The 17,208-nt window shown below is 41.5% G+C and overlaps 1 protein-coding gene across 1 annotated transcript in view; it reads right to left on the bottom strand.

Moving 5' to 3' along the window:
• Positions 1 to 17,208, bottom strand: part of mapkapk2a (MAPK activated protein kinase 2a) — a 41,847-nt gene that overhangs the window by 7,437 nt on the left and 17,202 nt on the right. The window contains exons 2-7 of the mRNA XM_078248207.1: positions 9,798 to 9,937; positions 2,072 to 2,136; positions 1,689 to 1,768; positions 1,392 to 1,518; positions 1,192 to 1,267; positions 976 to 1,100 (exon numbers count right to left, since the gene is read on the bottom strand). Of these exons, the coding sequence (XP_078104333.1) occupies positions 976 to 1,100; positions 1,192 to 1,267; positions 1,392 to 1,518; positions 1,689 to 1,768; positions 2,072 to 2,136; positions 9,798 to 9,937 (613 nt within the window). The remainder of the gene's footprint in view (positions 1 to 975; positions 1,101 to 1,191; positions 1,268 to 1,391; positions 1,519 to 1,688; positions 1,769 to 2,071; positions 2,137 to 9,797; positions 9,938 to 17,208) is intronic.

Here is a 17,208-nt window from a genome sequence, read left to right as displayed (position 1 = left end):
CAGCATTAGTGACATTAAAGTTAAAAAAAAACCTCTTTTTATTATCATTTTCACCATTCAAATAATGGCCATAACAATCAACAATATGACCTAATATGCTGAGGAAATACATTTAAAATTGCTTCAGGAATAGGGTTGGGTATCGTTGGGTATCGTTTGGTTCCCCCCCCCCGATACCAGTGCTAAAGCGGTACTTTTAAAAACGGTGCCGGTGCCATATTTCACTAGTAAATTGCTGTTGAACGAAAAAAACACACCAGATGGGAAAAGGGCATTTCACAATAACTTTGAATGCACCACGAGGCTGTAGGTTACCAGTTTCATTGAACACACCGTCTGTGTTTTTCCAACAACGGCAGCTGCAGATTGTTACATCCCGGTGTTGAATCCTCTACAGTGAAATACAGACAAACTTTACACCGTTTAGCGTTAGCTGTCAGCATTGTAACCGTGTTTAATCCAGCTACTAGCTAGCGGTAGGCTAACGTTAGCTGCTGTCGAGTATAGTGTTAACTAGCGTCACATGCAGCGATGTTTCTGTTGCCTTTAACGTCTGTTTCAGAGCATCCGAGAGAAGCGCAGACATATCTGTGGCACCGGAATGAGGCACCGAAATCCGCATCGTTATTCGGTCCAGTAGATACAGGTCGTTAAGGCACCGGTGCTGTATTAGCATTGGATTTCGGTACACAACCCTATCCAGGAAGAAGATTTTTATAAGAAAATGTTCCAATCAATGATCCAGGCAGCGCATTCTCGTCTCCCTCCTTCATTTTACAGTCGAATGGTGGCTAGAACGGCTCCGGGTCAAAGGTCAATATGGAATGGCTTAATCTGCGTTATTTTTTTTAACACGTTATTTTTTCTCAGATTACTTAATCGAAATTAACGCATTATTTTGACAGCCCTAATTTAAATCCAACACCTCCAGTGCCCATATACATAAACAGAGTGTAGATATGTTTGTCGCCTGACCTTCCTCTGATACATCAGACCATTCAGGGTTGGGAAACTCATATTGGCCCATCCTGATCCTCTTCTTCATCCCAGGAGAGATGGCTAGACCATGGTTAGAATAAAAAGGAGGGTATCCACACAACCTGTTGATTGTTTAAAATGCAAATATTAGTTATAGCACCAAGTAATAATCTAAAGTAATGAAAAGTTCAGAAATGCAAAAAGCAGACTTACAGGATATACATAATGACACCCAACGACCACATGTCACATGACTTGTCATATTTCTCTGGGCCCAGAACCTCTGGAGCTGCAGACCGAAAGGAAGGAATAAAAAATGGGATCGAATGGCAGATACATTATGTAATATTAACTGTTTATTAATAAGCAACAAATGGAGTTGATTATGAGAGTACACAGAAACAGATCCTTACCAACATAGTAGGGTGTGTAGCAGGGGGTAGCTAAAGAGTTGTGTGAAGTGGTCTCCTTGGCAAAGCCAAAATCTGTGAGTTTGAGCAGAGCATTGGGCCTCTTCGAGGAATACAGTAAATTCTCTGGCTGCAGGGAGGATTCGAGAAGCCAGCCAGAAGACAAAACAAGAGGTATGGCTTTGTTACTGCAGCTATGGAAGTCTTCTTTAAAACCCCCTCAGATTGCTTTAATTCCTCAGTAAAGAGCAAGGAAATTCCTTATTAAGTAGTGTGATAATACAATGTTACGATACAAACCTTGACGTCTCTGTGTGCAATGTTGATGGCATGCAGGAACTGAATGGCCTCTCCTATGCTCTTCATGATGTCAGATGCCTCTAAAGTAAAGAGACCAAAAGCTCTTTTAATAGATTACAAGTGACTTGACTGTTGCATTATTTAACAGACGTAGTGGTCATATATCTCAAAATTGTGCAGCAAATATAAAATACCAATAGGGGTTGCCTGATGTTGTGCATTGTAAAAATGAACTTTATATATTTAGCAGGTGTCAGAATGTGCCACTTGTATTATGTCTGTGTGGATGCAGTACTTTATCTGAAACAGTGTACCATGTAATAAAATACAGCAGTATTGTAAGAAATGCTGTGATCGTTATTAAGTCAACACAAGCTTATTACCTCTCTCTGTAAAGGCCTGGTCCCCTCTGTCCTGGATTCGACTAAAAAGCTCCCCACCATCCATGCTGCAAAAAAAAAAAAAAAAGTGTGTGTGTGTGTGTATATATATATATATATATATATATATATATATATATATATATATATATATATATATATATATATATATATATATATATATATATATATATATAGCAATTTAATAAAAGGTATTAAGGGTATTTTTTTGGCAAAACGTGGATGCCTTACACACATCTACACAATCACCACAGTTTCAAGATGGGCACCCAAGGTAAGGGTCACTAATTCAGTATCCGACCAAATGTAAAATACAGTATATTATCACAATCTCTCCTTCTGCTCCTGAGGTATGGTGTTGAATAATGGCCAGACAATTGTTTTTGCACAACATTATGATGTCACAGTGAAGTTGACCTTTTGGATATAAAATGTCATCACTTAATTCTTGAGTTTTCTACACAAGATGATGCAATGTCATTGTCAAGATGTTGTTTAAGAAACACTGTATCAAAAAAAACTTACAAAACTTTATAGAATACTACTGAAAACAGCATGGCTCATTACTATAACACTAGGATTGTTACTCCGTATTCTCTAATCCACTAAAATAAATCAAGCACATTTGTAAACAGGTATTTTGAAAGGTCAGTTTTAAGACTAAGAATTACAGAAAATGTTACAAAGCTAATGGTTGTTAACGTGGATGTATGAGAAAATCCAACTCAACGCACTTCATAAGTTTCATTTAATCTTTTAGCTCAGTATGACTGTGCGAGTTTCAGGTCAAATCATCAATGCCAATTTTGTGTGTGCGTGACTATGTGCGCATTACCCAACAGACCGATTCTTCAGGCATGCATGCGTTAACAGGAGAGCAGCAGACTTAGAGCTGTGGGACAGCCCTGCTAAACCACAGCACACTTTTAACTTCTCCAAATCAATCATTCACATTCGCATTTTGCATACTGACAAACGGATAGCAGCTCCATCCATCATATTTTTGATATCAAAATTGCAGTGTGAGAAACCTCCAGCAGTGAGGCTAACGTTTTTTACACTGGTATGCCAATTTTCGTAGAGATGAATTTCTCTTGACCCCACCCTGTGTTTCTGAAAATGTCTAGAGGTGAAGTGTGAATTCTCAGCACAACAGATACTTACGTACCAAGTACTAAGAGCGCACATCTTACACCATCACAGCAGAAACCCTGTAACACCCTGACAGTTTCAATCTACATTCTTCCACATCTTGTGTACTGTGTAGAGACACAAGGGGATGGTGAGATGTACTCGCTGGAGATATAACAGTTTAGAAAAAAAAACTCAATACACATCAGCTGTTTTCCCACCAAAACAGATTTAAAAAAAAAAAAAAAGAAAATCACTTGTTTTAACAATGATGACTCTTTATGATGTAATAAAATGGCTTTTATACATTGAATAAAAGTGTGTTTGCTCTAATGATATGAAATGGCACTATAACTCACTTTCAGCAGATAGTTTGCACCTGGTAGCTTGTGGATTCATCAGTGTTAGTCATTGCCAGAACTACTTTTCATATGCAATGTTAACTAAAGTTTAATCACTGGGCATATACAGTATAGCCATTTTCTCATATTGCCCTTTCACACATGTAGCACACAACAGGAGACTGCCTGTGTCAGACACTACGTTTGGTTTAGGCAAGGAGTAGCGCCTGGGTAGAGCATGCAGGAGGTAGGACATGACACGCATTACACTGGAGCAGTGTTGTAGTACTTGAGACCGGTCTTGGTCTCAAGACCACTTTTTGAAGGTCTCGGTCTTGTCTCTGAATCAACCACATTTTTACTCGGCCTGGTCTCAGTCTTGGATGAAGAGGACTCTGGATTTTATTTCAGGATCAGTCAAGACAACAACTGCAGGTCTATCACTAAATTGCCTGTGTATCGTCTGATTTATGTGTTAACATTACAGTGATTGGATGCAAAATTTCCTGCTTCAAATGCAACCAATAACTTGACTCATTTGTAGTTTAAAATGTGTTATTGTTAACCCCCGTTCCCCACCCCCCTTAACACGCACTAGTAAATGTAGGTGACAGGAAAAGAAGCTCTGGCTGCCTGGGAGATGTCAGCCAAATCGTCGGTAAGAACATTTTATTTATTATATTATTTTAAATATTTTATTAACAAAACATCTAATCCACTTATCTGCACAAGTAAGGAAGCATAAAGAAAGGTAAGTGTAAGTGACGCTAGCGAAGCTAGCTAATTTTTTTTAATCTGCCTCTGTACCAAAACTCTCCAGAAATCTCTTCACCCCTCACCCAAAGGGATTTAGCGAATATTAGCTATACATATTAGCTAGTTGTGTATACTGTATGTTTCAGTTGTTTGGTCTGGTCTTGGTCTTGGTTCGATACACTCTGATCTTGGTAATGACTTGGTCTCGGTTTAGGTGGCCTTGACTACAACACTGCACCGCAGTCACATAGCCTGTTCATAATTTGGTCCTAAACAATGGAGTCATTTGTCGTCCCTTGAATTTGTCTGCCGATTTCAGTGCCGGCCCCTTCTGACAGAAGTTTCAGAATCTGTTCGTCTCTCGAGTTAGATATTTTCATTGGGGTCTTCTTGTAAATCACCCTTCTTCACCCTTGGATGTTTGTGTTCTTCCTTCACATCAGCTACATGATAGAAACGTCATGAACACACCCGCTGTGAATACTTCGGACAATGACCCGCTCTATTTACACATAGGCTCAATCGGACATTACACAGACTTTGTACTAGGGAGCTGGAAGGGTCTGCTTAATGTCCGGTCCAACTAATTCGGACATTTGCGTTCTCACATACAGCTCCTCTGGGTAATGTGTAGAAAAGTTCAGTGTTGCAGTGCATGTGTGAAAGGGGCTTATGTGCCGACAGGTGAAAAACAAAAGCAGACGGCAACATTAAAAGTCCCAGAGGTAGCACATTTCACAGCAAAACACCATACAGCCTCCAAAATAACAACAGAGTTGAATCAACATCTCTGACCTCTCTGGTTGTCTCAACCAAAACTGAATATGATAAATTGGTAGAATTTATTCCAGGATTGTGTAATGCAGACTCCTTACAGTAGACTAGAGTTTAGATTCTCTGCCCGAGACCGAGCCCGACCGGGCCGTTATTTTCCGCCACTATCCTCGGGGCGGGCCCTTGATCAAGCATTTGTGTTTTTTTTTAATCATTACTTTATTAGCCTAATTGGATGGGGAGAAAGCTATGCCATAATCAGAAATATTAACTATATAGGCTATATTAAGGCCAAAGTAACAAATGTGTCCAAAAAGTTACACAAGTTGGACTACAGTTACAAAATGCAACATGTGTCATGTGCGGAGTCTCCTCCACTCGAACACATCACACAGGGGCTGCTGGGCTGTATGGGGTAGCTTAAGTGCAACATGGAGCTTGAGGATGTAAAGAAAAAAAAACAGGAGAATTACCTTTGAGCAAGTTTGGAGGAAAGTCGGAGGTATGGAACCATTTTAAACAAGTCGTGGGCAGTGACAACATGTGTGTCGGCTGTGTTGAGTGCATTAGGCATAAGTGCGGCACGCTGCTCGCCTATGACAACAAATAAAACGGGGACTTGGATGTTGAACAGACACATGAAGTAGGCTCGCCGTGGCAGAAAAGATGATAGTCTTCAACGTCCTCTTTCATTACTTCTCCAAGCATGAGGGCGAAGCAAGCCCTCACAGGGAAAGCGTTGAGTTCAAACAACTCTGAATTGTAGTTGAGAACGTCAGTTATAACGGCCCATATATTAAAAAAGTGTTGGGTTAAAATCGGGCTTGGGCTCATAATTCCAGTTAATGTGTCGGGCCGGGCCGGTCTCGGACACAACGTGCACGGGCTCGGGTTGGGCTTCATTTTTTGGGCCAGATCTAAGCTCTACAGTAGACTGTTAAAGGATATGGCTGGAGATTTTCAACATTTTATGTTAGTGTCAACCATTCTAATTAAAAGACAAAAGGGGTGCAGCAGTTAACCGATTTCACTACTAACCGCGCTTTAAAACATCACGGTTAATTAATCGTGAAGGCTCCGCTACATCGAGTGTTAACTGACTGAAAGTTATGTGTAGCAGTGTGTGCAGTTCCTATTAAACCTCCTTGAAAACAGAAACATTTGCGCACACACAGCACATCAGACTCCGGGGGTATTGACTTTCAGAGGCTCTCCGTGGTGGGATAACTAACTGCTGGAATTTTTAGCGTTACATCAAGTTAGCAAACAACAGGAAAACACAGAGCCAGCCCCTGACCTCAGACAGGGTTTCCCGCAGAAAATGTGTTAGGTAAGGTGGTAGGGTGTGGTTTTCCGTCAGACTCACTCAGAGTAACATTAATAAAACTGGTTGTGCTTTTCGATAGGGGTGCGCCAGTCAGATACAGCGACTTTTTCCACAACATGAACATATTATAAATAAATAAATTACATTGTGTGTACATGCTAATATTGAACTAACAAATGCAAAGGAATGTAAACAACAAAGACCTTTTAGTGCAAACTGCATAATGACACAAACCTTTGACAATAAACTTGGTGAATGCCTGGTTGTCAACATTGAACTAATGAAGAACTAACTGAAGTGCAAAGGAATGTAATTGAATTGCCTTGCTGTTGCTGAAAGGTGCTGTAGAAAGAAAGTTGCCTTTCTTCAGCCTGTCAGTCAGTCATCAGGGCTTAGAAACCACTGTTCTGCCTGTTCGTCTCAGAGGAAATGTAACGTCAACAGCAACCACTTTCACCTCTCCATTAATATCATATTGCAGCAAACGCTGTCTGCGTGAAGTTTTGAAAAACTGTAACCACTTTATCATTGTCGTGACTCAACAAAACTGCAGAGTCGACAGTTTGCTCGCATCTCTCTGCGCGCGCGTGCGTGTCGGAGCTCCACTCATGCAGAGAGGACAGATAAGCTTGCACTTACGCGCTCAGACGATTTGGAACCAAAATTTGGCACCAAAAGATAAATCATTTTTCGATTTTGACTACATAGTTAAGGCGGCAGGCTGGTGTTGCTAAGGCGGCTGCCTTAGCTGCAAAGTGCTGCGGGAAACCCTGCCTCAGGACAGCTGCAACGGGGAATTCAACCCAAGTTGGTAAGCTTGTTAGCGAAGATAGTTATTCTAAATTAGACAACACTGGGCACAGTTGTCCCCAATGCTCCGCTGAGGCTGTGTGCAAAATTTTAAGTACATCGCCGGGGTATCCTGTACCCCGATGTGCTGGGAGGGGCGAGGGCCCGTTCATCGCTGCTTGCAGCTTTAATTGTTTAACGTTGTTGTTAAGCGTTTGTTAGCTTGTTAACGTTACCAGTTAGCTAACGTTAGCCTGTTTAATGTTAATATTAGCGGTTTCCTGTAATGTTAACGAGTCAGAAGCCAAAGTTTGCATTTACAGTGAGCGAGCTGACAATAGCATTACGTTTCAGTTGTAAACTCCGCAACAGCTCAAACATGTCTCTGACGTTAACACTAAACATTACTTCCTCCTCTTCATCCCCTGTGGGACATAAGGCTGCAAAGAGATCTCTCCATTTACTCCTTGGCAACATGCTGCACATCTCCCTGTGACAGGTGCATCTTGTCTAGCAGCTCCTCCAACTTTTAGACACACCAGCTAGCAAGACCCAAGACCCAAAAAGGGCCAACTTCTTCCTAAAAAGGACAGCCAACTTGGCCTTTGTTTGTGTTGTGACTGATTTACCTCTAGTCTCTAATCTTTTCAGAAGAATTTAATTTAAAAGGTTGATGATTGATCATATAATAATTTTTAGTGATAGACCGATTTTATCGGCCGGCCGATATTTGCATTTTTATCGGCATCGGCCGATATGCGGCTGCTGCGTTCGCCAATAGTTTTTTCCCGGCATTATTTACAGACAGGCGTCCACAGGCAGCTCTGTGTTGCTGGAGACGCTGCAGTTCACGTGCAGACCATGCACTGCCCCTCCCCCACTAGCAGAGTGCTGGTGCTGGAAGCCTGGCAGGCTTAAATTACAAATCAAGCACTTTATTTCAATGGCTACTTTTCAGGTTTATTGTTTTCTTAAATTATTTAAATTCGTTGACAAAGGACATTTTGTGATGACCTGATTATATCTGTCTTAGAATATGTCAGCAAGCAATCCATCATCAAAGCTGTGTTGTAGATGTTGATGAAAGCCTTTTTACCCTTGTACAGTTAACCATATGCAGTGCACCCATCCATATGATGCACATTGCACACATAATTTGGGTGGTATGAATGTAAGATGATTGCAGAACTGACACTGATCTGTGTTTGTTTATTATTTTTAAAGAAACGGCAGAGCAGATTCCGAAAACAAATCCAGCGTAGCAGGGTTTACATTTTTATGATGTAAATTGAGGGAGCAAAAGCAGTCAAATATCGGCTCAAGAAAATCGGCAGCCCGTATCAGTCATCGGCTAAGGCTGATGAAAAAAAGAAATCGGTATCGTCCTAATCATTTTCAAAACTGTTACGGTTTTATTTCTGTTTCAAAAGGCAGCAATAAATAACATTAAAATATAGAGTGTTCATGTAATTTCATACATTAGCAGTGAAATTAACTGCATAATCATTGTGAAACTGTGATTATTTTTCAGACTATAAATCGTACCAACAAAATCTAGAATCATTGCATCCCTTAAAACAACTATGAGTTACTACGTCTCTCAATACTTTGAATTCCGGTGCCTGTCTGTGGCTCTCAGCCCCAAGCCTACTGAAGACATGCATCTTTAAAAACATGTCACAAAAATATAGTCATTTAAAAAAAAAAAAAAAAAAAAAAAAAAGCATGAATAATTTCCTAAAACAGCTGGGCAATGTAGTTTTAGCAAACATAGCTCACACTAGAGTAAATAGTGTATTTGTTGGGGACTATTTCCTGCTGCAAATTTGGTGTGCTGTTGAGTATTTAAGTCTTCAAAGATGGTGCATATGGGATTGACAATGAAATAAAATGCCCATATTTATCTTAATGAAGAACATCACTGAATTTCTTAAATAATCAAAGTGACTTGACATAGTGACATGGTGACCCTTTACACAACATGAGAGACTACTTAAACAGCAAAATAGGTCATCATACTGCCTAGATTTCTGCATTGTCAGAAGTCAAACAAACTCTCGTGTGTGCAGTATTCAAGGAAATGTTGAGGTTTCATCAGAACTACTTTTCTTTATTGGCATTTTCTCAAGGAAATTAGTCATCAGCTGCAGCATTTTTGCATGTGAGTGTGTAGGCAGACAGGTCCACGACCTCTGTGCCGTGGAGTAACCACAGACCTAATGAGTGCACGTGTGACAAGTTGATGGGGCTTGGTGGTTTAAAGTGCTGCGGAAATAGAAAGGCAAGGAAAAGATTCTAGGCTCTTTTAGAAGAAATGGGTCATTTTCCACTAAGGTCATACACTACACGTTTACAATAATTTACCTGGCTGAATTGTGCTTAGAACAGCTGAGAAGGCAGGATGCTTTTCACTGCACTTTTGCTCAGGGGAATTGACACATTGAACTGACCAACCCAAACATCTGATACAAATGTGCTTAAAAGTGTTTTGACAGGACGATAATGTGCTGCATTCATTTATTATAACATTTTATTCACCATTAGATAAGGGTATGTATTTTAGTGTGTGTCACTGTGAACGTGCTCTCACCACTCCATGACAATAAGCAGACACTTCCTGCCCTGATAGAGGTTCTCGTAGACATCAATGATGCACACAATGTTGGCACAAGGTGACGCCCTCCAGTGAAGCTCCACCTCCCTACGGGCCTTGGCACAATCCTGCAGCATCTGGACAGAGGGACAGAGACAAGGAGGGTGAGGCTGACTCACATCAAATATAAACATAATAGTTCAATTATAAAATATACTACAAGTTACCACTACTGTTTAATTGCCCATTTCCTTCACATAATGATTACTGGTCAATGTGAAAGAACTGGACCCCAGGTAATCATCTGTCTTATGGTTAGAATAATAACACACTAATCCACTTAACAGAAGTACAGTGCTGCCATCAGCTGGCAGAATGTTGAAAATATGTTTGTAGAGTTTTTCCAATTCGGTCTTTTGTGAATGTAGCACCCTCTTTGTGTGTCACTAGGTCAATACATCATTCAAAAAAAGCACCTGCAATTTAAATTATGAATCACTAACAGTAAAATGTTACTCTTACTCGACACCAGGAAGTCAAACTAGAGGGCCAGTTGCAGAGAAATATTTCTGAAACACGCAATTCAGCATGCTGCTCAACGACACTCAGGAACCCTGGCCTTGTGGTACCTGGCATGACTCAGGCCTTATGACCAGGTGTAATTAAATTCAGTATTGCACTGCTCACAATTTTTTGTGGGTATATTGTTTTTTTTCGCCCCCGATGGAATCCAATGGTATTATGTTCATCACCATGGTGGAGAGCAGGCAAATAAAAGGCTGGGCATTTGAGGACATTAATTATAAATTATTATTTCCGTTAAATATCATTTTAGGGGAAAACAAGTTAATTTTCATAAGATTGAAAGTTTGGCTACATTTTCTAAAAAATATATCGTTTGGTAAATTCTGATTTTCATTCTTACCAGAATAGCCAGGCAGACACTCAAGCAACCTTCACATTCCCTTTGTTAAAACCCGCCTCAGTCAATTTTCTGTAAAATATTTAGGACCCATACTGTTGAACAACATTGATCTGCACCCAGGTCAGTCCCTGTCAGTGATTAAAAACACCTTTGATAATCCCAGACCTGGCATACAGTATAGGTAAGGTTTAGTCTTTGTTATTTTATTTTCATGGACTTACTAGTTTCTTATATTTTATTATTTAGATACATTTTTCTTTTCTTATCTCTGTGACTTTATGTTACAGAATAATGACTGTTTTGAAAGTAATTAGTTTTATTGAAATTGTTTTTAGTCAAGTTTATTTGATTTGTTTGTTCATCAAAACGTGGGAAGACCTTTGATAAGCATTTTAGGCTTTTGGTCTCCCTTGCATATGTTATTTATATTACTTTGCTAATGTTAATGTTCTTTTTCATGTGCTGTTCAATTAATTGAATAACATTCTAAGCAAGAGGTTCTTCTTGCCAGAACCCTTACTTTGTTGTATTTTTCCTTTTTGTTTTGTTGGTGAAACACTTTGAGCTGCAATTTTTGTTAGAACTCTGCCTTTAAAAAAGTAATTTAACAGTTTCTCCCTTTTAGTTCAAAACAGAATAAGAAGACATCTCATGCCATACACTGCTCATAACTGAAGAAATGCAATGCACAAAACCAGCCGTTACTGTGTGAGGGGTAAATAATAAATGTGCAGGATTAGTAAGTCACAAATCATTAAAACAAGCCTTCAAGTCTAAAAAATATGACAGCCTTGACATCTCTTTGAAAATGTACATAACAAAACTAGGGTACCCAATAATGCTCATGTAAGTAAAATAAAGCAGTCGGTAAGTATGAGTTTTTAAAATTGGGTCCCCCCGTTTAATAAAACGAAGAACTTACTTTGGACAGGGTCATGTATTATGACCTTACCTTGTAAATAACAGCAAATGCCACAGTGATCATTACAGGAAACTAGCCGTCTCCTTTACAGTAATAAAACAGTTAAATATAGGCCTGGACTTCTGAACTACCAGCTTCAGCCTGTCTTAAAGAGTAAATATAAGATAACCATCTTGTCAAACAGGAGACCATATTGATTACACAGCTACACCTTAAAAACAGACTGTAACATGAAGGTATAGGTAGAGCTGTAACTATATAATTGCGATTAACGATATAATTGACTCTTTCAGTTCAATTTAAAAATATTTATTTATTACTTTTTCAAACAAATTCAAGTTTTGAATGAATTCCAGGATACATCTTTTGATTATATCACTGTTATGTGACCACGGCCTATAAAGTAAACCAAGCCTCTTTATTATCATACAACAATTTTTTTTTTTGTCGGGCAGATTTTGTGCCAGAAACACAAGGGTTCAATATCTTTGGCTTGACTCACTACAGCCCAGGATGTTTAGAGTTGACATGGCAACAAGTGACAGGTGCCTCAACTAGCACAGCTCAACGGTCCGACCAATAATCACTTATATAAATACAATTTGGCATATCTAAACAAAATCAACAATTACCAGTCATACACCCTAGGACCTGAGCAAATGTTAGCAATTAATTGCGGTTAAGCAAAGAAACTGTGATTACTTAGTATAAAAAATTGCTATTAGACAATTAAATAACTGTTACAGGCGTATAGGCCTAATGCATATTCATTTTGCATGCAATTTTCTACAACTGCCATCATCCTTTTTTGGTGTTATTTACTTGGAAAGCAGAGGCCACACAGCAACTCCTTTGCTAAAGAAGATATCAAAACACAAATAATTCAATATTTAAGGTATGAAAGAAATTGACTCATAGTAGATTTGTACAACTTTTCTCAAAGTGAGCCTCTCAAAGTATACGTTGTGAAGTAGAAGTGACAATTTAATGTTAATTAAGCGCTAGCGTTGGCTCAGATTTATTTATGCCGTACGATATACAATAACACAAGTGAAACCTATCCTTCTCAGTCAATGGGAAGAATTCAGCCTTGTAGCTTTGACAATGAGTCATCATCGGTCTATGGTGTGCTGTATTACATTCTAACTCTACCCACGGTCGCAACACAACACTGGGCATCGTTCCAGCAGGCAATGAGTGCTGGGAGAGCCAGAGTATTCAAAGTATGCTGTCTGGCCTGGCACACAAAAGTATGTTAACATGCACATAAGAAACCAGATTACTCAGAAAGTAATCTTTTCTGAGTTTTCCTTCTTTTCCTGGTTACTGTAAAGCTGCAGATCAGTAATAGACTTCTCCCCTACCTTCTTATTTTTGGAAGCATTACTTCTTTAATATAACTTTTAGTGATAAAACATGCTTTCTGATTTTTAAGGCACAGTGAGAGGACACGAGCGAGCCTGCAACTGCAGCGAGCGTTGTCTGGGTGGAGTTTGACTGCTTCATCGGCATTGCCCCGATTGCCTATTACCTGAACAAGCTACCGAGGAGACGTCAGCAGAAGTAAAACTGTATTTGCCACTATGGTTAAACTTTGTAAATAATCCGCAGTTCACATGCGTGCCAAACCGTAGGGGCTGTCTTGCACGATTTGGAGAAAAAGTCATATTGCGATTTACAATGCTGCAATTACAATTGTGATAGAATGGTATCATGAGTTTACTTGATTATCAAGGAAAATGCAGAAAATGAATGAATTTTTAAATGTGTATTTTTTAACTTGAACATTTAAAATTAAACGACCATGACAAGTAATACATAAACTAAAATGTGCAATACTTTTTAAAATAACTTCATAATTTTGTTTAAAAATGAAATAACAAAAATACTTATTCTATTCTTATTAAATTAATACATTTTGTATGCCCTTATAAACGATCACTTTCAAGATGGGTGTAATATAATAACTAGTGATTAAGTTACAAAATATACTTTGTACAACCTCAGTCTGCATGCTCTGAACCCCTTTACACTTCTGATAGTCACATGACCTACACAGACTGACTGGTTACTGGTCATCTTTTGTGGACGTTACGAGGGGCGCGCTTAATACATCCATGGGGTAGCGTAATTCAGAGGGCAGATTCAACGTTGATTGAACACAGAAGCGTAAATCAGGCATTCGTGAGAACGGCAGGCGAGTGATTAGACAACCGCTACGTTGGAATTTAACCCGGTGGACGAGAGGGTCGCCTCCCTACGCCTGCAGGTTGTGGGGGGGGGAAACTGACTGTTGTGTGTGCATATGCACCAAACAAGAGTTTGGAGTATTCGGCCTTCTTGGAGACCTTGAGTGGAGTCCTGCATGGGGCTCCAGTGGGGGACTCCATAGTTCTGCTGGGGGACTTTAACGCGCACGTGGGCAATGACGGAGACACATGAAGAGGCGTGATTGGGAGGAACGGCCTCCCTGATCTAAACCAGAGTGGGTGGTGGTTGTTGGACTTCTGTGCTAGTCATGGATTGTCTATAACGAACACCATGTTCGAACATAGGGATGCTCATAAGTGTACTTGGTACCAGAGCACCCTAGGCCAAAGGTCAATGATCGTTTTTTATAATCGTTTCATCTGATCTGAGGCCATATGTTTTGGACACTCGGGTGAAGAGAGGGGCGGAGCTGTCAACCGATCACCATCTTGTGGTGAGTTGGGTCAGGAGGTGGGGGAAGACTCGGGACAGACCTGGTAAGCCCAAACGGGTAGTGCGGGTAAATTGGGAACGTCTGGAGGAGGCCCCTGTCCGACAGACTTTCAACTCACACCTCCGGCGGAGCTTTTCGTGCATCCCTGTGGAGGCTGGGGGCATTGAACCCGAGTGGACAATGTTCAAAGTTTCCATTGCTGAAGCTGCGGTGAGGAGCTGTGGTCTTAGGTGCATCAAGGGGCGGTAACCCACGAACATCGTGGTGGACACCAGTGGTCAGGGAAGCCGTCCGACTGAAGAAAGAGTCTTTCCGGGATATGTTATCCCAGAGGACTCCGGAGGAAGTTGCAAGGTACCGAAAGGCCCGAAGGGCTGCAGCCTCTGCCGTGAAAGAGGCAAAGCAGCAGGTGTGGGAGAAGTTCGGAGAAGGACTTTCGGTCGGCACCAAGGTGCTTCTGGAAAACCGTTCGCCATCTCAGGAGGGGGAAGCAGGGAACCATCCAAGCTGTGTACAGTAAGGATGGGACGCTGTTGACCTCAACTGAGGAGGTAATAGGGCGGTGGAAGGAGCACTTTGAGGAACTCCTAAATCCGACTAATACGCCCTCTATGGTAGAGCTGGAGGATGATGGGGGATTGTCGTCAATTTCCCTGGTGGAGGTTGCTGAGGTAGTTAAACAACTCCACAGTGGCAAAGCCCCAGGAATTGATGAGATCCGTCCAGAAATGCTTAAAGCTCTGGGTGTGGAGGGGTTGTCTTGGTTGACACGCCTCTTCAACATTGCGTGGAAGTCTGGGACGGTGCCTAAGGAGTGGCAGACCGGGGTGGTGGTTGCCCTTTTTAAAAAAGGGGACCAGAGGGTGTGTGCCAATTACAGGGGTATCACACTTCTCAGCCTCCCCGGTAAAGTCTACTCCAAAAAGGTGCTGGAAAGGAGGGTTCGGTCGATAGTCGAACCTCAGGTTGAAAAGGGTCAATGCGGATTCCGTCCTGGTCGTGGAACAGCGGACCAGATCTTTACTCTCGCAAGGATCCTGGAGGGAGCCTGGGAGTATGCCCAACCGGTCTACATGTGTTTTGTGGATCTGGAGAAGGCGCCGGGGTGCCCCGGGAGATACTGTGGGAGGTGCTGCGGGAGTACGGGGTGAGGGGGTCCCTTCTCAGGGCCATCCAATCTCTGTACGATCAAAGCGAGAGCTGTGTCCGGGTTCTCGGCAGTAAGTCGGACTCGTTTCAGGTGAGAGTTGGCCTCCTCCAGGGCTGCGCTTTGTCACCAATCCTGTTAGTAGTATTTATGGACAGGATATCAAGGCGTAGTCAGGGTGGAGAGGGGTTGCAGTTCGGTGGGCTGGGGATCTCATCGCTGCTTTTTGCAGATGATGTGGTCCTGATGGCATCATCGGCCTGTGACCTTCAGCACTCACTGGATCGGTTCGCAGCCGAGTGTGAAGCGGCTGGGATAAGGATCAGCACCTCTAAATTGGAGGCAATGGTTCTCAGCAGGAAACCGATGGAGTGCCTTCTCCAGGTAGGGAATGAGTCCTTACCCCAAGTGAAGGAGTTCAAGTACCTTGGGGTCTTGTTCGCTAGTGAGGGGACAATGGAGCTGGAGATTGGTCGGAGAATCGGCACAGCGGGTGCGGTATTACATTAAATTTATCGCACCGTTGTGACGAAAAGAGAGCTGAGCCAGAAGGCAAAGCTCTCAATCTACCGGTCAGTTTTTGTTCCTACATCACCTATGGTCATGAAGGCTGGGTCATGACTGAAAGAACAAGATCCAGGGTACAAGCGGCCGAAATGGGTTTCCTCAGGAGGGTAGCTGGCGTCTCCCTTAGAGATAGGGTGAGAAGCTCAGTTATCCGTGAGGAGCTCGGAGTAGAGCCGCTGCTCCTTCGCGTCAAAAGGAGCCAGTTGAGGTGGTTCGGGCATCTGTTAAGGATGCCCCCTGGGTGCCTCCCTAGGGAGGTGTTCCAGGCACGTCCAGCTGGGAGGAGGTCTCAGGGAAGAACCAGGACTAGGTGGAGGGATTATATCTCCAACCTGGCCTGGGAACGCCTCGGGATCCCCCAGTCAGAGCTGGTTAATGTGGCTCGGGAAAGGGAAGTTTGGGGTCCCCTGCTGGAGCTGCTCCCCCTGCTCGTTCCCGATACCGGATAAGCGGACGAAGATGGATGGATAGATGGATGGATGGACATTGCACATGAAAACTTTTTGGTACTAGAATGATAACAATCAATTGCTTTTTCAGTCAACTAGGTGGTGCAGAGACATTTATCTTTTTAGATAAAACAGATGTTGACAAATTTTCCTTTGGGGACATAATTTGAAGTTGAAAAAAAAGGTAATACATTGCAATATATAGCAGAGTATCGCAACATGTTTAAAATCGCAATAATAACGTATTGTGACACAAGTATGGTGATAATATTGTATTGTGGGGCCCCTGGTGATTCCCGTCCCTATTGTGGGGTGAGTGACTGACCAATAAAAACTGATCGTCTTTGTTACCAAGAAGAGTTGGTATGGTGTAGTGGTGTACTATTCTCTGCTTTATCTCAATAGTCAACACACAGCACAGTTCAACCACCCTTTGGGACAGAACAAACAAGGGTGGGGCTTATTTTCTGCGTCACAGCAGAGTGAAAAAACACCCAAAAAGACAAATGACCCTTTAGATACAAAACATTAGGCAATCGACAAAAATGATGCACTGTGATACTTTTACCCTCTATAATGTATTGACATAAGTGCCAAAAATGTTGTGTACATTTTAAACATTTCATTTACAAAGATTTTGACAATGAAACTGATCCACAAAATCATGTGGTAAATGTGATAATCCATTTATCCG

The sequence above is a fragment of the Sander vitreus genome, chromosome 4, assembly GCF_031162955.1.
Source record: "Sander vitreus isolate 19-12246 chromosome 4, sanVit1, whole genome shotgun sequence".
NCBI classification, from domain to species: Eukaryota; Metazoa; Chordata; class Actinopteri; order Perciformes; family Percidae; genus Sander; species Sander vitreus.
This window is presented reverse-complemented; position numbering and strand designations above follow the sequence as displayed.